The sequence below is a fragment of the Heptranchias perlo genome, chromosome 8 (assembly GCF_035084215.1).
Source record: "Heptranchias perlo isolate sHepPer1 chromosome 8, sHepPer1.hap1, whole genome shotgun sequence".
NCBI classification, from domain to species: Eukaryota; Metazoa; Chordata; class Chondrichthyes; order Hexanchiformes; family Hexanchidae; genus Heptranchias; species Heptranchias perlo.
The window spans coordinates 37,566,255-37,593,516 of record NC_090332.1 but is presented as its reverse complement, the minus strand read 5'-3'; the positions used below and the strand labels follow the sequence as shown (position 1 = coordinate 37,593,516).

At 43.3% G+C, this 27,262-nt stretch overlaps 1 protein-coding gene across 10 annotated transcripts in view; it reads left to right on the top strand.

The window, feature by feature from the left end:
• nrxn1a (neurexin 1a) overlaps positions 1–27,262 on the top strand; it is a 1,536,646-nt gene that overhangs the window by 876,411 nt on the left and 632,973 nt on the right. For all 10 annotated transcript variants that reach the window (XM_067988977.1, XM_067988981.1, XM_067988978.1 and 7 more), the window contains one exon: positions 18,202–18,321. In XM_067988977.1, coding sequence (XP_067845078.1) covers positions 18,202–18,321 — 120 coding nt within the window. The remainder of the gene's footprint in view (positions 1–18,201; positions 18,322–27,262) is intronic.

The window sequence follows — 27,262 nt, the reverse complement described above, 5'->3', positions numbered from 1 at the left end:
ATGGAGAGAGTTGATGAGGTTAGTGGGTTCCTGTTGCATAAACGGACTTTCAAAAGGCATTTGATAAAGTACCACATAATGCACTTGTTAACAAAATTAAAGCCCATGTGATTAAAGGGACAGTGGCTGCGTGGATACAAAATTAGCTAGGGGACAGGAAGCAGAGAGTAGTGGTGAACAGTTGTTTTTCAGACCGGTGGGAAGTATACATTGGTGTTCGCCAGGGGTCAGTATTAGGACCACAGCTCTTTTTGATATATATTGATAACCTGAACTTGGGTATGAAGGGTATAATTTCAAAGATTGCAGATGACACAAAACTCAAAATGTAGTAAACAATGTGGAGGATAGTAACAGACTTTAGGAGGATGTAGACAGACTGGTGAAATGGGCAGACACGTGGCAGATGAAATTTAATCCGAGAAGTGTGAAGTGATGCATTTTGGTAGGAAAAATGAGAAGAGCCAATATAAACTAAATGGTACAATTTTAGAGGGGGTGCAGGAACAGAGAGAACTGGGGGTGCACATACCCAAATCTTTGAAGGTGGCAGGACAAGTTGAGAAGGCTGTTAAAAATGCATATGGAATCCTGGGCTTTATTAATAGAGGCATAGAGTACAAAAGCAAGGAAGTTATGCTAAACCTTTATAAAACACTGGTTAGACCTCAACTGGAGAATTGTGTTCATTTCTGGCACCACACTTTAGGAAGGATGTCAAGCCCTTAGAGAAGGTGCAGAAGAGATTTACTAGAATGGTACCAGGGATGAGGGACTTGAGTTATATAGAATCATAGAATCATAGAAGTTACAACATGGAAACAGGCCCTTCGGCCCAACATGTCCATGTCGCCCAGTTTATACCACTAAGCTAGTCCCAATTGCCTGCACTTGGCCCAATAGAATCATATGTGGAGAGACTGGAGAAGCTATTTCAAATACTGAATGGCCTCCACCTGTGCTGTACTGGCTATGATACTATGATCTCACAACAGCATGGAGATAATGGCAGACAAATCAGTATATTTTTCACGAGAGCAAGAGAACTCAGGGACAATCACTTCCAACAATAGATGCAGTAGAGCAAGAACGGTTCAGTTAAAAAACAAGTTTTGATTAGTACTTTTCAAAGCTTTCAGAATTGGCTAGCACTATTAAATGGCCTGGCAGAGCATCAAGTAAGTGCACCAATGCAATGGATATGAAAGGTAGGATCTGTGCTTCCCTTTCAGTTCCCCAGACAGTGAATTCCCAATCATATACCTGCTTATGCAAGTGAGGCATATTAAATAATTAACAGATGAAGGCTCACAAATTCTGACTACACAGATTGTTTTACACTATTGTCTATTCACTGAGAGACTGCAACAGTGATTTTCTTTTTAAAGGACTACCTGCTGATTACTGGGGGCATTGTTTGGGGCTGCCCTGTTGTAATCAAGTTATTCATGTAACGTTACGTTCACAGTGCCACCTACAGCTGCAGTATGTTTGGAATCCTGTGACCACTCACCTTTTTTTCCACACAAAATCGAATTTATTCCCAGAGTCTATGTTAATTTGATGAGCAAAATTCTTTTTTCTGTTTGGTAAACTCTGCTTGTTTGTGTCCGATGCAAGGTATTCATTTATATACATGGGGGTTCTCCTGCTTGTATGTCTGCCATAACTTCGGTGGAAGAGCCGTGGAAACCCCAAAGTGATAGCAGGCAAATGGGACAACCCTTGCAGAAATTTACGTCCCATTGAGTTTTTCCCATGTAACTTTCACAGTTCTATGGTAACAAATATTTTTCTTCCTTACAACATATGAGGAATTTGTATTCTGTGCAGTTCATCTAAATGCAATCCAGAGCTAATTTCCAGCCTTGTGCTTTTTAGACTACCCAATTTATATTATTTTCTCAGTGTATTTGGCATTTTCTCATCAAAATTTCAGTATTATATTAGTTTCTTGATTCCATTCTGGATTGTAAAGTGCTACAGTTTAGTGTACTACACTGGCAGTTGAAGATTCTTACTCTGTTTATGCAGTCTATGGAGCATGAGTTTCCATATCACTGATGTAATTTGATCTTTTCTGCTATGAATTACAGCAAACTTACATACAGCAAATTACAAATCAGAATTCTCACCTAAAGGGTCATGCAAAAAGCCATGTCATGTTTTCAGTCATGTATCTAAGATTATAAGATGATTGTCCCAGAAAAACATGGATATTTCACAATGGCCTTGAAATCGCACTGTGGGATAGTAACGTATGAACAGTTAACATGTTCCTTTGAAATCCTTTTGTCTGTTATTTTAATGGGGACATTAACCTGTTTAATATGGGCTTAAGCCTTTGTGCAGCAATATTCAAGAGTGTAATTTCAAGGCCTATATTTTTAACTGCACAATTATAGTGCAAACTGTAATTTCTGTATAAGGCAACTTTAAACAGGGATCAATGCTGTTTTGGGATTGAAAATTCAATCATTGAGTTTTGAAAGAGCTGAATACCCATATCAAATATAATAAGCTTTTCTTTAATGTTTGTAGTTTCACATTCCAGCTTTATGATTACTTCCGTATAGACTCATGACCAAATTCTACTGTGAAAAACAACAGGGGGGAAAATAAGCTTCCTTTCAGTTCCTCACGTCAATGTTTGCAAACAATCCGAGATGTCTTAACTTACCTCTGCAGCTGCTCTACCGATGCTCCCCCTCATAGCCCTCGACCTGCCACCGACACTGCCTCAACCGTAACCATCCATTCATTCCCCAGACCTCTCTGCTTTGTTCTTATGCCTCCCAGTCTTTGCGGGGCTCAACCCTTACCTGCTGCTCATTTCCCTTCTTATCTCAAGCCCACTGTCTTTCTCACTTCCAGGCTTCCATTCCTTACTGTATGAAATGTATTTGTACATAAACACATGTATATAGGTGCAGCTGGTATCTCTCAATAAAGAGACATCCCAGTACATTCATAGTTACTGGTTCAGTTCAGTACGACTGCTCACTCACAACAAGCAACTATTCGTGTTCAAAGGTTACAACTGTTTTGATAATGCACTGATGTACCAGAATTGAATAACTTGCTGCTGTTAATTTTATGGAATGCAAAAAAAAAATCTTACAAATAGGAACTAGTCTTTTCTGAATGTTGGCTGTGCATACCTACAAAAATAGAAATAGATGCACTTGGTCATATGTACAACAAAAATACAGTGCTAAGAAAAAATCTGAAAATTGAACATTATTGGCTGGGTGTAGAAATGCATTCTGAATAATTCCTTAATATTGTTTTTATTTTACATTGAAAATGAAATATGTTTAATAGTTTAAGAAAGCCAATTTTCCCATATGTGTATTCGTAAGCAAAGGTTGAAGATCAAAAAGTTCGATTAATCTCTGCTACAAAGGTTAATACATAAACGATAACAATTTAGGTAGATGACTACATTATTATCCTTCACGTAACATGGCTAACTTTTTCTGGAGGTCACAAGTGATGCCTGTCCTTTCAAGAGAGTTGCATCTTATACCATGTGGTTTCTCCTTTCTTTGTTCCCATGTGGTCACCTTTGGTTCTGTTTCTCCTCCCTTGAGGATTAGGAAAATGTATGCTGTTTGTGTAAATAACAGGATTCATTTCCTCACTTATCCATTAGTATTGTTTTTTTATCTGTGCTATAGAATTTTTTTTCCTACTGATATGAAGTTCCAATCTGATATACTGCGTTAAAAATACTTGCTCAGAGCTATAGAATCATAGAATGGTTACAGCACAGAAGGAGGCCATTCGGCCCATCGAGTCCGCACCGGCTCTAAGCAAGAGCAATCCAGCTATGCCTTCAAACGTTGTATCAACTGCAGAAAAGCTTTTCCAGTACCAGATTGTGATGGTTGATACTTTCCCAAGAATCACAAATTCACATTGTGTAAATTTTATGAAATGAATCAACGAAACCTTTAAGTGTATAAACTTCAACAGCTTGAAGTGCTGATAAAATTTTAAAATGCTGGAAATAGATAACAGGTCTGTCAGTACCTGAAAGAGAAAAGTAGGGACTCTTCATAAGGACAGATTTTCTTTTTTCTTTCTAATGCTGATACACCTGCTGTGTATTTCCAATATTCTGACTTTATTTTGGATTTTCAGCATTCAGTGTTTTTCCTTTTTTTTTTATTCGTTCATGGGATGTGGGCATCGCTGGCAAGGCCGGCATTTATCGTCCATCCCTAATTGCCCTTGAGAAGGTGGTGGTGAGCCGCCTTCTTCAACCACTGCATTCCGTGTGGTGACGGTTCTCCCACAGTGCTGTTAGGAAGGGAGTTCCAGGATTTTGACCCAGCGACGATGAAGGAACGGCGATATATTTCCAAGTCGGGATGGTGTGTGACTTGGAGGGGAACGTGCAGGTGGTGTTGTTCCCATGTACCTGCTGCTCTTGTCCTTCTAGGTGGTAGAGGTCGCGGGTTTGGGAGGAGCTGTCTAAGAAGCCTTGGCGAGTTGCTGCAGTGCATCCTGTGGATGGTACACACTGCAGCCACTGTGCGCCGGTGGTGAAGGGAGTGAATGTTTAGGGTGGTGGATGGGGTGCCAATCAAGCGGGCTGCTTTGTCCTGGATGGTGTCAAGCTTCTTGAGTGTTGTTGGAGCTGCACTCATCCAAGCAAGTGGAGAGTATTCCATCACACTCCTGACTTGTGCCTTGTAGATGGTGGAAAGGCTTTGGGGAGTCAAGAGGTGAGTCACTCGCCGCAGAATACCCAGCCTCTGACCTGCTCTCGTAGCCACAGTATTTATATGGCTGGTCCAGTTAAGTTTCTGGTCAATGGTGACCCCCAGGATGTTGATGGTGGGGGATTCGGCGATGGTAATGCCGTTGAATGTCAAGGGGAGGTAGTTAGACTCTCTCTTGTTGGAGATGGTCATTGCCTGGCACTTGTCTGGCGCGAATGTTACTTGCCACTTATGAACCCAAGCCAGTTGTTGTCCAGGTCTTGCTGCATGCGGGCTCGGACTGCTTCATTATTTGAGGGGTTGTGAATGGAACTGAACACTGTGCAATCATCAGCGAACATCCACACTTCTGACCTTATGAGGAAGGGAAGGTCTTTGATGAAGCAGCTGAAGATGGTTGGGCCTAGGACACTGCCCTGAGGAACTCCTGCAGCAATGCCCTGGGGCTGAGATGATTGGCCTCCAACAACCTCTACCATCTTCCTTTGTGCTAGGTATGACTCCAGCCACTGGAGAGTTTTCCCCCTGATTCCCATTGACTTCAATTTTACTAGGGCACCTTGGTGCCATACTCAGTCAAATGCTGCCTTAATGTCAAGGGCAGTAACTCTCACCTCACCTCTGGAATTCAGCTCTTTTGTCCATGTTTGGACCAAGGCTGTAATGAGGTCTGGAGCCAAGTGGTCCTGGCAGAACCCAAACTGAGCATCGGTGAGCAGGTTATTGGTGAGTAAGTGCCGCTTGATAGCACTGTCGACAACACCTTCCATCACTTTGCTGATGATTGAGAGTGGACTGATGGGGTGGTAATTGGCCGGATTGGATTTGTCCTGCTTTTTGTGGACTGGACATACCTGGGCAATTTTCCACATTGTCGGGTAGATGCCAGTGTTGTAGCTGTACTGGAACAGCTTGGCTCGAGGCGCAGCTAGTTCTGGAGCACAAGTCTTCAGCACTACAGCTGGGATGTTGTCGGGGCCCATAGCCTTTGCTGTATCCAGTGCACTCAGCCGTTTCTTGATATGACGTGGAGTGAATCGAATTGGCCGAAGACTGGCTTCTGTGATGGTGGGGATATCGGGAGGAGGCCGAGATGGATCATCCACTTGGCACTTCTGGCTGAAGATGGTTGCAAATGCTTCAGCCTTGTCTTTTGCACTCACGTGCTGGACTCCGCCATCATTGAGGATGGGGATGTTTGCAGAGCCTCCTCCTCCCGTTAGTTGTTTAATTGTCCACCACCATTCACGACTGGATGTGGCAGGACTGCAGAGCTTTGATTTGATCCTGTTGGTTGTGGAATCGCTTAGCCCTGTCTATAGCATGTTGCTTCCACTGTTTAGCATGCATGTAGTCCTGAGTTGTAGCTTCACCAGGTTGGCACCTCATTTTTAGGTACGCCTGGTGCTGCTCCTGGCATGCTCTTCTACACTCCTCATTGAACCAGGGTTGATCCCCTGGCTTGTTGGTAATGGTAGAGTGAGGAATAAGCCGGGCCATGAGATTACAGATTGTGCTGGAATACAATTCTGCTGCTGCTGATGGCTCACAGCGCCTCATGGATGCCCAGTTTTGAGCTGCTAGATCTGTTCTGAATCTATCCCATTTAGCACGGTGGTAGTGCCTCACAACACGTTGGATGGTGTCCTCAGTGCGAAGACGGGACTTCATCTCCACGAGGACTGTGCGGTGGTCACTCCTACCAATACTGTCATGGACAGATGCATTTGCGACAGGTAGATTGGTGAGGACGAGGTGAAGTAAGTATTTCCCTCATGTTGGTTCGCTCACCACCTGCCGCAGGCCCAGCCTGGCAGCTATGTCCTTCAGGACTGCGGCCAGCTCGGTCAGTAGTGGTGCTACCGAGCCACTCTTGGTGATGGACATTGAAGTCCCCCACCCAGAGTACATTCTGTGCCCTTGCTCCCCTCAGTGCTTCCTCCAAGTGGTGCTCAACATGGAGGAGGACTGATTTATCAGCTGAGGGAGGGCGGTAGGTGGTAATCAGCAGGAGGTTTCCTTGCCATGAGATTTTATGGGGTCCAGAGTCAATGTTGAGGACTCCCAGGGCCACTCCCTCCTGACTGTATATCACTGTACCGCCACCTCTGGTCGGTCTGTCCTGCCGGTGGGACAGGACATACCCAGGGATGGTGATGGAAGAATCTGGGATGTTGGCTGTAAGGTATGATTCTGTGAGTATGGCTATGTCAGGTTGTTGCTTGACCAGTCTGTGGGACAGCTCTCCCAATTTTGGCACAAGTCCCCAGATGTTCGTGAGGAGGACTTTGCAGGGTCGACTGGGTTTGGTTTGCCGTTTTTGTGTCCGGCGCCTAGTGGTCCGTCCGGTTTTATTCTTATTATGACTTTTCGTGGAAAGATTTTACAACTGAGTGGCTTGCTCGGCCATTTCAGAATCAACCACATTACTGTGGGTCTGGAGTCACATATTGGCCAGACCAGGTATCCTTCCCTGAAGAGCATTAGTGAACCAGATGGGTTTTTATGACAATCCGGTAGTTTCATAGCCACCATTACTGATACTAGTATTTTAATTCCAGATTTTTTATTTAATTAATTGAATTTAAATTCCCCAGCTGCCGTGGCGGGATTTGAACTCATGACTCCGGATTATTGGTTCAGGCCTCTGGATTACTAGTCCAGTAACATAACCACTATGCTACCGTACCCGATTATCTTAGCTAATGAAATCTAATATTGGCGAAATGGAATCACCTTTCATGGACAAGTCCAAAAATGTTAACAGAAAAATTCTTTTGTTGTCATCAATACTCTTGTGAGACCTCAAAATATCAGGAAGAAGTTGCATCAGATTCAGTGTGTTGGCCAAAATTCTTTCTCAAGTCTTTGACTGGATCAGCATAGGTTTTTATTTCAATGCTAAAGCAGTCATCAATATCAACCACTGATGTAACTCTTACTGGAAACTGCACCTTGATGTGCACAGCCCCTGAGTTGGTAAAAAGAGTCGGGGTGAAATCGTGTATCAGCAGCCTGTTTTACACTCCGCTCGATTTTCTTTTCCATTGACTTCAATGGATCTGGAATACACTGCCTGAAAGGGTGGTGGAAGCAGATATAATAGTAACTTTCGAAAGGGTATTGGGATATAAACTTGAAAAGTAAAAAATTTCAGGCCTATAAGGAAAGAGTAGGGGAGTGCGACTAATCGGATAGCTCTTCCAAAGAGCCGGCACAGGCACAATTGTCTGAATGGCCTCTTTCTGCGTTATATTTTTCCATGATTCATATGATAACTTATAAAATTATACAACAGGGCCAGAGAGCCCTCACTGTCACGCTATCCCCTGAGCTAAGAAGACGTGAGAAGAGAAAAAGTGGATAAGGATCAGATGCAGTAGGGAGGGTGAGCAATGCAAAAATGAATTTCTTTCATTCCAAGGATTCATTCTCAACATTCAGGGGCATTATCTCATGTTGTAAGGTTTTTTGGAGTGATTATTCTTGGTAGAGGTATTCATTTTGTCACTCTTTCAAGCCAATCAAGCATTGACAGAGCTTGGAGAATAACATGTTCTGTTACTGCAATTTTGTTTTCTAAAAGATAAAAGACTTGAGAAATTTGAATAAGTGCTTCAGAAGAAGAAGTTATTCGATGGTCACATTGGTCATTATTCAGGCAAACATCCCCAGGAAGCTCTCTGAGAGCAAATGCCGAAAAGATGCGTCCTTTCACAGACCCAATATAAAGTTTTCAGGATTCAGGTGCTATACATGATATGAAAAAAGTGAGATGCCCTTTATTACAGTTTAAACTCCCAAGATCTTTATGCAGTGTCCATCAGAGATACCTACACAGGTAGAATTGATTGAGATGTATGTCTAACTTTAACTGGACAGCTTTGTTATCAAAGTTCACTTTCTGAAAGGGTCAAGACTGATGTCCTTCAAGTACTCTTAATCATCAACCAGGTGTATTTCATGTCAAAAAACATTGTATGCACCCAATGGAACATTCTTGGAATATCATTTTTTTAGCAGTGAGTTTCCAGCTTGTGCTGGATTGGTCATTGGAGCTTCTGGAAACCAGTTGACATCTTTCTAGGCAGGCCACAAAACTGCAGCCAAAGCATACCTCAAAAGCTTGGGTCTAATGGCAGCTGCTACCTTTGTTTCCTATACTTCAAATTCCAGGTACCTGAATTGAATTAGTTAGCTAAATGCTCAGCTAAACTTTATCATGTGTATTTATCATGTGTATGATGCAAGTGAATGCTGCTTGGGAGAAGGTTCACAATTGTAATCAAAACTAGTGATTTTGTGGAGCACCTACTTCATTATTGTTCACAGCATGTCTTTCTTTTCATTGCTGCTGAATACCACTTGATAACAGGTGGGCTGGGAGCACATTTTCCTGTCAAGAAAGCTGCTTGGCCACCATTACAATGCTTCTCTTTTCTCAAATTCAAGGTTACTCAGCCTTTCTGTTGACAGACAAAGCCACTGTTTAAAAAAAAATTAAAAAGCAGAGAATGTCAAGCTCCTTGACTCACTTCAAAGGATATTGTGAAGATTTTTTTTTTATTTGTTCATGGGATGTGGGCGTCGCTGGCAAGGCCGGCATTTATTAGCCATCCCTAATTGCCCTTGAGAAGGTGGTGGTGAGCTGCCTTCTTGAACCGCTGCAGTCCGTGTGGTGAAGATTCTCCCACAGTGCTGTTAGGTAGGGAGTTCCAGGATTTTGACCCAGCGACGATGAAGGAACGGCAATATATTTCCAAGTCGGGATGGCGTGTGATGTGGAGGGGAACGTGCAGCTGGTGTTCTTCCCATATGCCTGCTGCCCTTGTCCTTCTGGGTGGTAGAGGTCACGGGTTTGGGAGGTGCTGTCGAAGAAGCCTTGGCGAGTTGCTGCAGTACATCTTGTAGGTGGTACACATTGCAGCCACGGTGCACTGGTGGTGAAGGGAGTGAATGTTTAGAGTAGCGGATGGGGTACTAATCAAACGGGCTGCTTTGTCCTGGATGGTGTCGAGCTTCCTGAGTGTTGTTGGAGCTGCACTCATCCAGGCAAGTGGAGAATATTCCATCATACTCCTGACTTGTGCCTTGTAGATGGTGGAAAGGCTTTGGGGAGCCAGGAGGTGAGTCACTCGCCGCAGAATACCCAGCCTCTGACCTGCTCTTGTAACCACAGTATTTATGTGGCTGGTCCAGTTAAGTTTCTGGTGACCCCCCAGGATGTTGATGCTGGGGGATTTGGCAATGGTAATGCCATTGAATGTCAAGGGGAGGTGGTTAGACTCTCTCTTGTTGGAGATGGTCATTGTCTGGCACTTGTCTGGCATGAATGTTACTTGCCACTTATCAGCCCAAGCCTGGATATTGTCCAGGTCTTGCGGCATGCGGGCATGGACTACTTCATTATCTGATGGGTTGCGAATGGAACTGAATACTGTGCAATCATCAGCGAACATCCCCATTTCTGGCCTTATGATGGAGGGAAGGTCATTGATGAAGCAGCTGAAGATGGTTGGGCCCAGGACACTGCCCTGAAGAACTCCTCAGCAATGTCCTGGGGCTGAGATGATTGGCCTCCAACAACCACTACCATCTTCCTTTGTGCTAGGTATGACTCCAGCCACTGGAGAGTTTTCCCCCTGATTCCCATTGACAAATGTGATCAAACATTGGTGCTGGAGACAAAAAGTACCCTTAACAACCCAACAGTCAGCAGGGATTCAGAAAATTCTGGCAGGCCTGCTCAGCAGAATCATGGTATAGCCTCATGAATTCATAGAATCATAATATCATAGTAGGTATAGCACAGGATGAGGCCATTCAGCCCATCGTGCCTGGGCCGGCTCTTTGAAAGAGCTATCCAACTAGTCCCATTCCCCTGCTCTTTCCCCATAGCCCTGTGAATATTTTTCCCTTCAAGTATCTATCCAATTCCTTTTTGGTAAGTTGCTATTGAATCTGCTTCCACCACTCTTTCAGACAGTGCCTTCCAGATCATGACAACTCGCTGCATAAAAAAATGATTCCTCATGTCGCCTCTGGCTCTTTTGCTGATCACCTTAAATCTGTGTCCTCAAGTCACCGACCTGTCTGCACTGGAAACAGTTTCTCCTTATTTACTCTGTCAAAACTGTTCATGATTTTGAACACTTCTATCAAATCTCCCCTTAACGTTCTCTGTTCTAAGGTGAACAACGTCAGCATCTCCAGTCTCTCCACATAACTGAAGTCCCTCATCCCTGGTATCATTCTAGTAAATCTCTTCTGCACCTTCTCTAAGGCCTTGACATCCTTCCTAAAGTGTGGTGCCCAGAATTGAACACAATACTCCAGCTGAGGCCTAACCAGTGTTTTATAAAGATTTAGCACAACTTCCTTGCTTTTGGACTCTGTGCCTCTATTAATATAGCCCAGGATCCCATATGCTTTTTTAACAGCCTTCTCAACTTCAAAGATTTGTGTATGTGCTCCCCTAGGGCTCTCTGTTCCTGCATCCCCTTTAAAATTGTACTATTTAGTTTATATTGCCACTCCTCCTTCTTCCGATCAAAATGCATCACTTCACACTTCCCTGCGTTAAATTTCATCTGCCACGTGTCTGCCCATTTTACCAGTCTGCCTATATCCTCCTGAAGTCTGTTACTATCCTCCACATTGTTCAGTACATTTACGAGTTTCATGTCATCTGCAAGCTTTGAAATTATACCCTTTATATGCAAGTCCAGGTCCTTAATATATATCAAAAAGAGCAGTGGTCCTAATACTGACCCCTGGGGGATACCACTGTATACTTCCCTCCAATCTGAAAAACAACTGTTCAAAACTACTCTCTGCTTTCTGTCCCTTAGCCAATTTTGTATCCATGCTGCCACTGTCTGTTTAATCCCATGGGCTTTAATATTGCTAACATATCTGTCATGTGGTACTTTATCAAATGTCTTTTGAAAGTCCATATACACATCAACCGCACAACCCTCATCAACCCTCAAGATTACTTCATCAAAGAACTCAATCAACAAATCCGTGCTGACTTTCATTTATTAGTCCATACTTTTCCAAGTGCCAATTTATTTTGTCCCGGATTATTGTCTAAAAGTTTCCCCACCACCGACGTTAGGCTGACTGGCCTGTAATTGCCGGGTTTATCCCTCTCTCCTTTGAACACGTCTGCAACATTTGCAATCCTCCAGTCTTCCAGCACCATCCCCATATCTAAGGATGATTGGAAGATTGTGGCCAGAGCCTCTGCAATTTCTATCCTTACTTCCCTCAGCAACCTAGGATGCATCCCATCTGGTCAGGACCTCTACTCTGAGTCTTGCCAATCTTTTAAGTACCTCCTCTTTATCTATTTTCATCCTATCCAATATCACTACTACCTCCTCCTTTACTGCTACATTTACAGCATCCTCTTCTCTAGTGAAGACCGATGTGAAGTATTCATTTAGTGCCTCAGCCATACCCTCTGCCTCCACAAGAAGATCTCCTTTTTTGTCCTTAATCGGTCCCACACTTCCTTTGACGACCCTTTTGCTATTTATTTGTTTCTAAAGACTTTTGAATTCCCTTTTACTTTAGCCACTAATCTATTCTCATACTCTCTCTTTGGCCCTCTTAGTCCCTTTTTTTAATCTCCTCTGTACTTCTGTATTCAGCCTGGTTCTCCACTGTATTATGAACTTTACATTCGTCATAAGCTTTTTTTTATTTTAATCTCTATATCGTTAGTCATTCAGGGAGCTCAAGCTTTGGATGCCCTTCCTTTCCCCCTCGTAGGGATGTGTCTACTCTGTACTCAAACCATATCCTCCTTGAAGACCTCTCATTGTTCAGTTACTGTTTTGCCTACCAATTTTTGATTCCAATCCACCTGGGCAAGATCCCTTTTTAACTCACTGAAATTTGCCCTCCTCCAGTTAAGCGTTTTCACATTTGATTGCTCCTTGTCCATTTCCATAACTATTCTAAACCTAATGATATTGGGCCCGATATTACCATGGCAGTGGGTTTGCGGCGGGGGGCCGATTATGCGCGTGGGTAACGCGCCCGGTGAAATCAGTCTGCCCCGCGCGCAATCGCAGGGTGATTGGATCCACTTACCTGGTCTTCCGGGTTCCCCGCTGCTAAGCTGCGCGGCGGGCGGACTGCGCATGCGCAGTAAGGTCTGTCAGCTGGAGGAGCTCTATTTAAAGGGGCAGTCCTCCACTGACTGATGCTGCAAGAAATAGGAAAAATTACAGCATGGAGCAGCCCAGGGGGAAGGCTGCTCCCAGGTTTAATGATGCCTCACTCCAGCTCTTATTGGATGGGGTGAGGAGGAGGGGGAGGACAGAGATCTTCCCCCCGGCAGGCAGGAGGAAACGGCCTGCCTCTGCCACCAAGAAGGCCTGGCTCGAGGTGGCAGAGGAGGTCACCTGCACCACCAACATATCGTGCACCTGCATACAGTGCAGGAGGCGCTGCAATGACCTAAGTAGGTCAGCCAAAGTGAGTACACTTACTCATTCCCCTACACTCCATCTGCCACATCACTGCCCCCACCCCACATCTCCTTCTGCACTGCCAACACCACTCTGTCACATCACTCCTCACACCCACTCAAACCTCATCCTCATCTTACTTGCACTTACTCACCTCGCCAGAACTCATCCCGCCACTACCACTCAACCCAATCCTCATACAATCTCATGGCTCTATCTCATACTCACCCTCTCATGCATCTCTTTCACGGTCAGCCTCACTCAACCTGCCACTACCTGTGCTGCAGCCACAGGGCATGCATCACATATGTGCAGTAGGAAGCATAAGGCAAACGTGTCGTGAGCATGAAGGGGATGCACAAGGGTGTTTGAGGGTTTGTCAGGGTTTTTACTTCTATTTAATTTCTGATCGACTCACTTTACATTTTATATTGGCACCACTGCTGCCACGTCTTTGCGAATCTTGTCTGGTTTGTGCAATAATGCCCTTTCCTGAGGATCACTATGAAGACCCACAACCGATGCCACCCATTGTGTCACTGCAGAGTGGGTGTAGGTGTATTTGCAGGGCTCTTTTGTGCAGACGACTGAGAGACGTCGGCGATGTCCCTGGTGGCACCCTGGAAGGATGCGGAGGAGAAGTTGTTGAGGGCAGTGGTGACTTTGACAGCTCCAGGTAAGAAGATGGTATTCGGGCCAGCCGGGAGCATCTCTGCATGAAGGAGGCTGCAGATGTCCATGACTACATGTCAAGTGACTCTGAGCCTCCGTGTGCGAAAATCGAGCCCATTATGATCACTGTCCCCAAATGTTCCCCCATTAAACATGCTCCACCCCACTCCCCATCTTCCAATGATAAAAATTAACTCTATCAGAAATAAATGTGATAGGTCCTGCCTGGAAATTGCTACTTACCACCAGCAAAACCACACAATTAGAAGCCTCTTAAAAAAAAGTTTTAAAACTTCTGTGAATCTCTTTTCCACTATTCTGACACCTTGATGATACAGTTGCTAGCTCTGCGAAAGAGAAGGCTAATCATTTTGGCTTAGTTTTCTCCTCTGATTCTAATGTTGATGATAGTGGCGAAGAACCTTCTTCCATTCTGTTCAAAGAATGAGTAGCACCAACTTTAATCTATGCCAGGTCATGAAATACGCTGCCCTCTGATCGTCAATAAGACCGGGTCCTGATAATATTCCCCCCATCATCCTCGAGACTTGGGCCTCCAAAATTACCTCTCTCTTAAACCGAGCCTTTTTTCTTCTCCTTGTAAATTTGCTTGTGTTCATCCTATCTCAGTAAAAATGGATCCCTCTTAGCCTTGCAAACAACTATCCTATTGCCCTTACAGCAGTACTTGCCAAAGTTATGCAAGCTGATGTTCACTCTTAAATTATTGACCACCTTGAAGGTTCTGGCCTAATCCATGATTGCCAGTATGGTTTTCAGCATGCTGTCCCAATAGTGATCTTGTCACCTCTGTTATGCAGCCTCTTGAACGTTGCTGTTGAACACTTTGGTTAATCCGAAGCTTTTGACAGGATCTGGCATTGCATATTTTGAAACAAAATGTTCTCCCACGAAACCTACTTTCAGGGCATTCTAGTGTCTTAAATCATTCTATTTGTGTTGTAATTAATGACTCATCACTGACTCCTTCCATTAACGCTGTGATCCCCAGGGGTCAATCTTCTCTCCCAATCACCATATCAATTACTTTCTCCACTCATCATCCAATTAGATCTGATTCTCCTGTGCAATCAACAATTTGCTTCCAATCATGTGCTAAGTGCACACAACCTCCACTCCTCTCACACTGCAATGGCAGATTTGTTTCGGCTTCATCTCCTTGACGACAACCGCTAGCAAATATTGTTATTTAAAACATTCTTCAAAGATAAAAGAGTTGATTTTAACTACAGACACACAACAGGCTGGCAGAGGGCAGAGTGCATCTACTGCCTGCCCATTCCTGCCAGCTTGAGGCCCGAGCAATTTTGAGACAAGGGCATCATTTACATGCCATCGGCGAACTGAAAAGTACAAAGTTGGTGCCAAACTGCTGCTTGCCAGTTCTGGGAGGGTGGGATACCAAAAATGTCATACCTACAAAACTAATCTAAAGGGACCACTGGAGACCGCCAACAGAAAGTTAAGTTTGAATTGTTTTACTTCCCTCATTGTGGATCCCGGAGCAACAGGGTTGCTCCTCCCTAACTCCACATTAATTCTGCTGCCAGTCACCACACACCCCTCTTCCAAATTGACTCCCTCCCTCAGACTCTCCTCAGGCCGTCAGCCGGCATTTGAGCCGGTTGATCTTGCTGCCCCACCCCCAGAACCAACGAGCTGCCTCTGGGGCTGCGACTGGCACCTGCAGCTCACTAGTAAAATGCAAATGAGGCCGGCGGACCAATTTTCCGCGGTCCTGCCACTGATCTCATTCGGTGCATGTAGCATGCAATGTACCGGGATCATACCCCAGTAGGGCGTGATCCAATTTCTAGGCCCACATCTCTCACAAGATCCCAGAACAGGTTTGGTTGAAGAAATCCCTTCGCCAATTTGATTTCATGCTTCTGGAATACCAACCCTACTTTATTTTAATATTTGTTCTCAGGATGAGGGCGATGCTTGCAAAACTGCATTTATTGGCCTTCACCAGTTGCCCTGAGAAGATGGTGGAGGACCTTTTCCTTGAACTATTAACGGTTCTTGTTAGTGCTTCCACAGTGATATTAAAAGAAAGAAAGAATTTGCATTTCATGACCTCAGGTTGTCCCAAAGTGCTTTACAGCCAATGAAGTACATTTGAAGTGTAATCACTGTTGCAACATATGGCGATTTTGTGCACAGCAAGGTCCCACAAATAGATAAACACCTAGATGACCTGTCAGTTTCGGTTATGTGGTAAAGTTTTGAGTGAAGTTTGAACCTACAACCTTCTGAATCAAAGGTGAGAATTCTACCACTGAGCCAAGGCTCACACCTGAAGGAGGTTCCAGGATTTTGACCCAGTGATGATGAAGGAACAATGGTATATGCCCAAATCAGGATGGAGTGTGACTTGGAGATGATGGTGTTCCTCCATCTGTTTCTTTTAAATGAATCCCATGTCCAGGCCTCAACAACCATTCCTGCAAACTTTTTCACAAGTTGATCACCCTCTGCATAAAGAAATACTTTCTGGAGTCTGTCCTAAACTGGCCTTTCAAAACCTTGAATCTGTGCCCACTTGTCCTGCTGCTGTGATGTATCTGAAACATACACTTTATCCCAAATATTTTATATAACTCTATTAGGTCTCCTATGCAACATCTCTTTTTGAGGCTGAACATCCCCAGCTTGTCCAATTGTTTCTTGAAGCTCATCCCCCTAACATCAGAGATCAGTCTTATTGCTCTCCTCTGCTCTGCTTCTATGGCTTAGATGGCTTTCCTATCTTACCATGGTCACAGTACAGCACAGCTTCAGCATGACCACTAGGATTTCAATTCAGCTGATTTGGCAATATAATCCAGCATCCCGTCACTTTGTTTACTGCCACCTCACACTCTGGAAGTTTTCAGTTCCAATGACAGTACCTTGCATTTATTCACTTTGAACTTGATTTGCCACAGATCAAACCAGATGCAAGCCTTGTCACATTCCCCTGTGTAAGATCTTTTGCATTGATGACAAGCCGCTGGTAATAATTGCACTCATCAAGGTCCCACAAACAGTAAATGAGATGAATGATCAGTTCTTTTCTGGTGGCATTGGTTAAGGGAAGAAACTGGGAGAATTCCCTGCGCTATTTGGAATTACACCATGGAAGCTTTTATATCCACCTGAGCAGGCAGGAGGATCTCACTTCAATGTCTCATCCAAAATGCAGCACCTTCAACAATGAAGCACTCCCCCAATAATGCATGTAAATGCCAGCCAAGATTATGTGCTCAAGACTTTGTGGGGGGGTTTGAACCTATGACCTTCTGATTCAATGGTGAGAAGGCAACCAACTTTGCCAAACTGATATTTACATTAAATGTTATGAGATCTGAATCAACCTTTGTGATTGCCGAGCATTCTTTTGTTTAAAAAATTGAAAATGGCCACATGGGGAGCATTTTATATAGGGCACAGGAAGGGGATATCACATGATCGTGAATAGCAATGCCTCAATGGGATAGGCATTCCTTTGGTGACCAGTTTTACCCATGTTATGTGAATAATAATTTAGAAATAAGTAATGTTATACCTAGAGGTGTGTAAGCTTCCTCTTATGTAGCTTAGTCATGCTTGCCTTACCAAAACAGCTTTTTTAATAGTTTGTAATTATTATAGCGCTATGGCAAAGTCTATCATTCTGATGGCAATAGATAACCAGTTATTCTTTCTGGCTTGCTTATAGATGATAAAGGGCTGCTGTCATATCTTTTGTTTGTTACTGCATCTTTCTCTCCTTTTAGCAGCATGTTTGCTCTGAATTTTTTCCAGTGTTTGCTAACATGCCACTACTGCTTACTAACCTTTTACATATTTTGCTTTTATTTTGCTGGCAAAGTTGCATTGATGAAAGCTGACTTGCAAGGTAGATAGCTGTGTGTTTGTACAAAACAAGACTGAAAACCATGTCTGTGCAATACACATACAAACAGCATATATCTGCTTTGGAACTCGATTGCATTCAAGTCAAAATTTCAGAATTAAATAAATATTTTTTAAAAGTATTGCTTATCATGGGGCTTTCAGTCTTGAATGTTTTTATATTAGTTATTTTAGTATGTTGAATACGTTTGTTTTTCACTCTCCCTTGGATTCTGATTTCCACTAGTAACTGTTTTAGAAACGTCAAAGTTCTTTCTTTCATTCATCCTGACATCCAACCTAAACGTGTTCCTTTCTATGTCAAGTTTTCAATTGACAGAAAGCATGCAAAACTTATTACTGTAAGACTAATGATATGCTTAGGCCAAAATGCAAGTTCTTATGTATTCTGACAGGGCCAAGCACAACCTGCCAAGAGGATTCTTGTGGAAATCAAGGTGTCTGTCTACAACAGTGGGATGGCTTCAGCTGTGACTGCAGTATGACCTCCTATGGTGGCACCCTATGCAATGACCGTAAGTACACAAATAAATGTTTGTGAAATATCTTACTGTTGTGATTCCCAAATGATTGCAATACTTTGAACATTGATATGACAGATTATGATGTAGCCTGAAGCTGAACGATTTGTGCAATAATTCAATGAGTGTGTATTCATTTTATAAAGAGGTTGATTATGAAATGCAATGTAAAATACAGAAACAGATATCAAATGTTGTCAATTCTATTGTTTCAGATGCAATGAGTGCTGCTTGGTGAAAATACTGCTGAGTGTAATTATTGAAAAGCAGACTATGTATGTGTTGCATGTGGCAAAATTCTGTAAAGGTTCTGTATGGTCACTTTCTGTTTAAGTGTATCTTCATTGGTTTGATGTTGCCTACAAGTGCCTTTCTGTTGCATTTTAATGCAAAATTAGTTAAATGAGAAACAAGTGGTGAATACACAAAGTCTTGTTAGTACAGGTAGATTTGGTGAAGTGTACTGATGTGTTGAGTGATGCCTAATAGGAATGGTTCAGCTTGTCAGGTCAATGTATCATCACAGTTGGTATCGGAATATTCTCTTCAAAATATCTTTGTTTCAGTTCTCTTCTTTCTTAACCTCATTGCAGCCAACCACCTGACTCTGAGGATGCCACTCTTTTATTCCAACACTCAAGGGGCGATTTTAACACTGCCCACCTGGCGGGCAGGAAATTAAAATCTCCCGTGGGACTCACCCGTCGACGTTCCCTCACCGATCCCTTAGGCTGCAATTATAACCTGCTCTTCTGAGCTGGCGAGAAGGATGCCCGCCAGAAACCAGCGGGGTCCTTCTTTAAATATGCAGATCCAGGACCGACTACTGTTTTAACCATAGGCCTAAGCAGGGTAGCGATTGTGGCTTTCACCCCAGCACAATCAAGTGGGAAGAAGAATCAGGGCCAGAAGTGGCTCAAAAAGGTAATAGCTGGCTATCTATCCAGTTATCTTTTCCTTGTAGGGCCAGGAGGAGCAAGAGATTTTCCTCCAGGCCCCACAATGAAGGTTTAGGCTCCAGTCTCCCCCAGCTGATCGACTTGCCTGAGTTCTGCGAACGATTCCTTTGGTCCCCCGGTGGTAGCCTCTGCCATTGTTCTCCCGCCTGCCGGCCAGTTGCCACTTCCTGCCAGTTTCGAGTGGGAAACTAAGTGGCGGCATGAACATGAGGCCCCGGAGTTAAAATCTCCTCGGCCTCATGATGCCAAGGTCAGGATGGTTTGCTGCCCGCCTCGGCCTCCACCTGCCCACCTTCTGCCCTGAGGTAAAATTCAGGGCTTTGGTCCTCAGTCCTCTTCATGATCTCTTTCCGCAGTGTACCATTTTCTAATGTGAACTTTCGCATTCTCTCTTTAATCGCATCTGTCACTTTAGTGTATATATTTGCAATTCTTATGTTCGTGACTAAGTAATGTGCTACTATGATAAATATGTGCAGATCATCAAAGAAGACTATTACAGTGTGTTCAAATAATATACAGCCGATGTGACATTATCAAAGACATGTACATACTTCAAAACAGGACAGTTGTTATTAAATTTCATAATGAAATCACATATTAACTATTCAGTTTTTCAGAAAAAACTACCAAATGTAAAGTATACAATGGAGTAATTAAATTATGGATCTAACATAGGATTTATTACTCAGTAAATCTTTCTTTCATCATTATATTTGGTGCTGTACAATATAATAAAAATAATTTAGAGAAAATGACTACTAAGTTAGAGATCATTGCAAGACTGTAACAATTGTAGGGTTCAGAAGATGTCATAAAATATAACATTGAAGTTATGCAACTTCTTTACATTTTGTTTTACCACTCATAGAAGATGACATCCAATTGCAGTCTTCATACTGCAGGCAAGACATTAATGCACAAGAAATATGCAGAGCAGAGCCTGATACACATGATTTCTGGGCAATCAGTGCCTCTGAGGAGATCTAGTGAGAGTGATTCAAGTATTTTAAATAATGAAAACGGTTGGATACATTGGATGGTAATTTCTTTCTACTAAATTTACTGGATAAAACCAGGGGAATAATGTAAGATTTGGAAATCGTAAGCTAAACAAACATTAAGAAGGATTTTTTTGCAGGTTTGTTACTTTCTGAAGTAAATTACTCCTAATGAAAGCCTAACCAATAGACTTATTAAAAAGAGTGCTCAGCAGAATCTGCTGCCATGAATGAGTTGACAAATGTAAGGAATCTTACAACACCAGGTTATAGTCCAACTGTTTTATTTGAAAATCACAAGCTTTGGCTTTCTCCTTCGTCACTCACCTGACGAAGGAGAAAGCCTCCGAAAGCTTGTGATTTTCAAATAAAACAGTTGGACTATAACCTGGTGTTGTAAGATTCCTTACATTTGTCAACCCCAGTCCATCACCGGCATCTCCACATCATGAATGAGTTGGGCCAAGATCTCACAGGATGAGTTTTTGATTTAAACTGTGTCATTAAAGAAGGCCCAACTTGAGGCCATACAACTCTCATAGGGAGGGGAAAAAATCTTGGTGAGCTGTCCCAACTGATTATCTTATGTTTGCTGACTCAGTAAGTATTTGTGACATGCCCAAATGAATGATGTGAGATATATATTGATTTAAACAAAAGAGTATTTGAGTTTCTTTGTAACGTATCGTTGGATTAAGTAAGTTTCAATATTGATTTGCAAATATACTGTGTATCCTCTCACACAGTGGTGTGCTTTGTTTATCTGGGAAGTGAAAGGGTTGAGTTAGGAGCAGGTTATTTGTGTTTTTAATAGATCCTGGAGAGTTACACGTGGGAAGCATTTCTTATTGACAGTTTACTTTATAATAGGCTGTCCAGTATAATCGTAACTATGTTTAAGTCACATTCATTGATGAGGTTTAGAATTCTTTCAGATTGGTAACTGGCACTTGGATTACTTGGTTTCAAAACGTTAAGTTTCAAAATAATACTGATTGCTTTCCTCGTTCATATATGTATGTGTGTGTATTAAATACCTATATACATACAGACAGACTTTTCCCTGGTTATTACATCGCATGTATTATTCAGTAACAATGAATGATGAATAATTTTCATTCCATCTGAACGTGAGGTAAAGCTGTGTGCCAAAAGTTAATCCTGAAGTATAAAATTCATCACATGCCAACTGTCCTTTTTGTTCCTTCAAATGCAATAACTTTTGAGGATTTATTACCATTGAGATATTAACTATGTCCAGCAGATGGCAGTGCATTTATTTAAATAGTAATATAGTAATTACAGTTCTGCTTTTCATCCTTATGATACAGTATTATACCAGCATTAATGTACTGTTAATAATCAAGAAGACAATTACTGATATCACAGAAAATAGTTACCTTTTATTCCTTGCATGCAAAGTTCAATCCAATGCTGCAAGAAGTTCACAGGACAATACCTTAGAAAACTCTGCTTGACTGTAGTACCTGTTACTTTTTTGCTTGTAAAATATGAGTCAATAAGATTCTGTTGCTGCTGTAACCAGACACATAAGTTCATAAGAGTATGTATGCAGCTCTTCTGTAATGTGCATGCATAGGGATTTTTTGTAAATGTATTTATTTCCGCATTTCTGTAATTATCCCCGTTACACTGCAGGAAAGCAAAATAGGGAACTTACAACAGACTTCAACCCAACCACTTCAGAGCTGTTATTATGGGGCACCTGAGCTCAACTCCTTCTAATTCTTCCCTCCTTCCCAATTGGTCTAGTTGAGTCCATCAACTCACTGTGTTCAGAATTATGAGCATGCACCCAATACATTATCATTTCATTAATAATTTGGAATTAAATGTTAAATGCAAAGCAAATAATGAATCTTTCTAAATCAATTTTTTAAATGAACTTTACTGGAAAATATTGTACCTTTTTATGTTATGAAGCAAAAAAATATTTGAATTCTATGCATATCAGCCGTGGCTCAGTGATAGCACTCTCGCCTCTGAGTCAGAAGATTGTGGATTCAATTTTCACTCCAGAGACACCTGCCCTCTCAGGTGGACCGAAAAGATCCCAAGGCACTATTTCAAAGAAGAGTAGGGGAGTTATCCCAGTGCCCTGGCCAACATTTACCCCTCAACTAATACCACTTTAAAAAAAACAGATTATCTGGTCATTATCACATTGCTGTTTGTGGGAGCTTGCTATGTGCAAATTGGCTAATGTGCTTCCTACAGTACAACAGTGACTACACTTCAATAAGTACTTAATTGTCTGTAAAGCGTTTTGGGATGTCCTGAGGTCACGAAAGGCGCTATATAAATGTCTTTCTTTCTGTATGCCTCATCAGCTTTGTAGATTTGTGAAACAATACAACTATTCATAATTGGTTTCTATTTCATTAGCTAAAAGATCCAGGAAACATTTTGTCCATGCGTTATTTGTAGTAACATAAAATATGTTTATAAAGAATGTGTTCATGATTTCACTGCAAATGGTGAACAGAGAGAATCTGCCCCTCCCCCTCCCTCCGCAGCTAGTGGTGCAGGTGCAAAGTGAATGGAGTTCCAATCTATGTGCCAGGGAATGACAGAACATGGTTTTTCCCCCAAGATTCCCCCAAAATGGATTCCAAGTCTCGGCTGTGCCATTACAGAGAGGTACCAAGTGGGGACTGGTCACTTTCTCACAGATAGAGATCTCTCTTATTCTTCTAGTATCTAATCACAGAATGACATTGGAAAAGATCTTGGAGCAGGTCCCCCAGTCACCCATGCAGTCACCTTAGTGCATACCCCAAGGAAAGTAAGGAGGGAATGATGCAAAATATATAATACAAGAGCTGCAGTATTTACCAGGGTAATTTCTGTGATTAAATATATAATGATTTACTTTAATAAACTAAACTATTGCCTCCATGGGAGCTTCAGATATCATAGAATGTCTTGAGATTAATGTTTCTCTGTGCCCATTAACTAATTGGGTATGTTTGAAGATTTGTCACAAAGCATTACATTAACCAATTGTAAATAAATATGAGTCAATGTTTGAATGCACAATATTTGAATTTTATTGTTTAATTTTCTCACCAGCAATAGAGATTTAATACAAGAGAAAAGTCAGATAAACACCTCAAAGTAAAATAAGACTTTAGTCTTCATACACCATGCACACAGAAGTACTTTGGTTTATGCAGAATTATAATTTAGAATTAGTTTGACCTGTCAGACAGTGCCTTCAACAAAAGCTAGTTACATGTTGATTGCTTTTAAATTTTTATTTTTATTTTTATCTTGGGCTGATTTTTTTTTTGTAGTTTATGCAATTTATTAAGAATGAACACACTAATGTAAAATAAATTGATTAATACCCCTCTTAAAATAGGGGAAGATGGAATTTCATTTAAAAACATAAAGGGACTTAAAATCTATGGGTCACAATCCCGGTGCTTACATTGGGATTGTGTCCACTGGTGCCCTCCAGCGGTGACCCTGCTGGAGTTTCAGGGGTCAGTCGGATGGCACCTCATAAGCAAAGTTCTCAAATGTCTGTTTATTGTTTACAAGCAGAATAATCCACTGCTGACTTTAACTATAACTTGGAGCCTGAGCTGCATGTGCAGCTGAATGATGCGGCTAATGATGTGTAAGTGCGCTAATCTATCTGAAGTGAGCTCCCACCAAATGAATTCTTAAGGGAAAGGACATACATAAGCTGGCAGCAAATGTAAAGCTACTTGAAAAAACATAGATTCCCCACTGAGTGAGTAATCTGGAATGCTGCAGGTAGAGGGCGGGGAAGTAATGGCTTGCAAATGGTTGCATCAATCCTGCAAGCATGCTGGGAGTGAAGACGTTCCCATTAAAATGATGGAAAATTGAAAGAAGTCTGGTGGAAATAATTCCAAATGCAAAGTGATGTGCAAGGTTTTGCACATTTTAAGCCAGTTCACTGAAAACATTGCCTACGTTTGTAAAAAAAAAAGAGAAATTTAACAATGTTATTTTCCCACATGCAATGTTTAATGTTGACTATCAGAACATAAGTGAAATACCAGTAAATTGCATCAAAAATACAAACCATGAACATTTTTTTTAAATTTCAAAATATACTTTATTCATAAAATTTGTAAAGGTACATACAATGCAATTCCATTCATGCTTCAAACAATATAATACATGTCACACAATTTGCAACAGTACATACAGTACAATTCAACAGTCCTGGTACAATCAATACAGTTATGCACTATACATTGTACATACAGTTCATGGTGTACAATACAAGGTGGGGTGGCCTTACATGGTGGCCTTTCCGCATAGAGCCTATGCGCAGGTCACACCTCGCTTCAGTGCGTCCCGCAGCACGTACTCCTGGACCTTGGAGTGTGCCTGTCGGCAACACTCGGTCGTGGACAGTTCCTTCAGCTGGAAGAGCAGCATGTTTCGGGTGGACCAAAGGGCCTCCTTCACCGAGTTGGTGGTCTTCCAGCCGCAGGTGATATCTGTCTCGGTGTGCGTCCTGGGGAACAGTCTGTAGAGCTCAGCGTCCTGTGTTACTGAACTGTTCGGGATGAACTGGGACATTTACCAACGCATCTCTCTCCACACCCTCTGCGCAAAGGGCCGGCCATCAGGAGGTGGAAGACGGTCTCCTCCCGCCGCAGCCTTGAGGGTAGATGCCTGATACATCGGTGATTTCTGCTAGCATATATGAGGAAAAGCCTCAATTGTCTCTGTGGTGATGCTGGGACATAGCTGTGGCTAGTCACATTTGGCCTATGATTACCAGAGTGAATGGTAATTTACCAGTGAATTCTATGTTCTGATTGGACTGAACCACCGTCAGGACAATGAATGGTTTCTACTGCTACATCATATCAGTTCTGGAGGAAGAGGGGTGCACATTGGAAAAAGTTTCATCTGATTATCTTCTGGATACATTTAGGATAAGACCTGCTGCTTGTGGTGAAGCACACATATCAAATAAATTTAGTGGGAACATGTGTGTACATGTAACATCTGATGTAGGTGCATGAAATTTGTTTTTATAGTGAAGTCTGTGGAGCTGTCCCTCTGAGGACCAACAGTGCAAAGGTGGCAACTCCATTGATTCTGACATCTTGGCTTCAACTCAGTATTAATCCACTTAGGTACTTTTACATTGGCAATGGTCCATGCTATGGCATCCATTGCTGCTCCAATTCTGCTTCCCCACCCTCTCCAACCGGCAGCACAGGGGAAAATGCCTCTTGTGGTTGTACCCTGCAACATCAGCAACAGCGCAGCCAGCTGATTTACCTCGGAGCATTGTTCCTGATGTCAGGTTACCATATCCTGTAGAAAGCTGGCAATGGTATATTGTGTCTCCATTCAGACATTGAGTAAGTGTATTTTGCATTGCTAGTTGTTAATTGCTAGAGTAACATAACAGATCAGGTTGTAAAAATACTAGGGAATTGCATTTCTTATCTTGTTAAAAGATTAAGAGAAATAATTGCCTGTCATCAAACTTAAAGCTGATTTTCAAGTTATCCTTATGCTTGTTGCTGAGTTCTGTGCTCTGTCTCTCTGCATGCATACATTTATATTCTACGGTTCAAATTTTGCTTGCTGCATACTAACATTTTTGATTTGCAAGTTTTGATTTAATATTTATGTTGGCTTCGGTGCACTCAGCTCTCTTTCCTCAGCCCAATGCTCATGGATGACACAAACTGCTCCCTTTCATCAGGCACTGTTACTCCCCCTCCACCCCCACCCTTCAAAACCAACCGTCCTTCAAAAGCTGCAATGAACTCTTAGGGCTGTTTGAATCGGGCGGGAAAGCAGCCGGGGAGCGATCGGGATCTTTGGTGTTTGGATCAGGCGGGAAAGCAGCCGGGGAGCGATTGGAATCTTTGGTGTTTGGATCAGGCGGGAAAGCAGCCGGGGAGCGATCGGGATCTTTGGTGTTTGGATCGGGCGGGAAAGCAGCCGGGGAGCGATTGGAATCTTTGGTGTTTGGATCAGGCGGGAAAGCAGCCGGGGAGCGATCGGGATCTTTGGTGTTTGGATCGGGCGGGAAAACAGCCAGGGAGCGATCGGGATCTTTGGTGTTTGGATCGGGCGGGAAAGCAGCTGGGGAGCGATTGGGATCTTTGGTGTTTGGATCGGGTGGGAAAGCAGCCGGGGAGCAATCGGGATCTTTGGTGTTTGGATCGGGTGGGAAAGCAGCTGGGGAGCAATCGGGATCTTCGGTGTTTGGATCGGGCGGGAAAGCAGCCGGGGAGCAATCGGGATCTTCACTGTTTGGATCGGGGGGGGTCGGGGAGAGATCGGAATATTCGGGGTTTGGGTCAGGTGGGGGAAGTCGGACATCGTGGGGGGGGGGGCGATGTCGGACATCGTGGGGTGGGGTGGGGAGCCGGACGTGGTGGGGTGGGGTGGGGAGCCGGACGTGGCTGGGTGGGGAGCCGGACGGGGTGGGTCGGGGAGCCGGACGTGGCTGGGCGGGGCGGGGAGCCGGACGGGGTGGGGCGGGGAGCCGGACGTGGCTGGGTGGGGCGGGGAGCCGGACGTGGCGGGGCGGGGTGGGGAGCCGGACGGGGTGGGGCGGGGAGCCGGACGGGGTGGGGCGGGGAGCCGGGCGGGGCGGGGAGCCGGACGTGGCGGGGCGGGGCGGGGAGCCGGACGGGGCGGGGAGCCGGGCGGGGCGGGGCGCCGGACAGGGCGGGGAGCTGGGCGGGGCGGGGAGCCGGACGTGGCGGGGCGGGGTGGGGAGTCGGACGTGGCTGGGTCCGATCATGTGGAGGTAAGCTTGACGGGCCGGAGGAAATACTCCTGCTCCTCCTGGCCCACAAGCAGTATAGTGAAGGCATTCACCTCATGGACCCGGCCTTTCTCACCTCCTATCTGCCAGCCCCCAGGAGTTAAAAATAAAATTTGAGTTAAAATGGAGGCATGTAGCCTCCTTAAAATATTTTAGTGACCGAC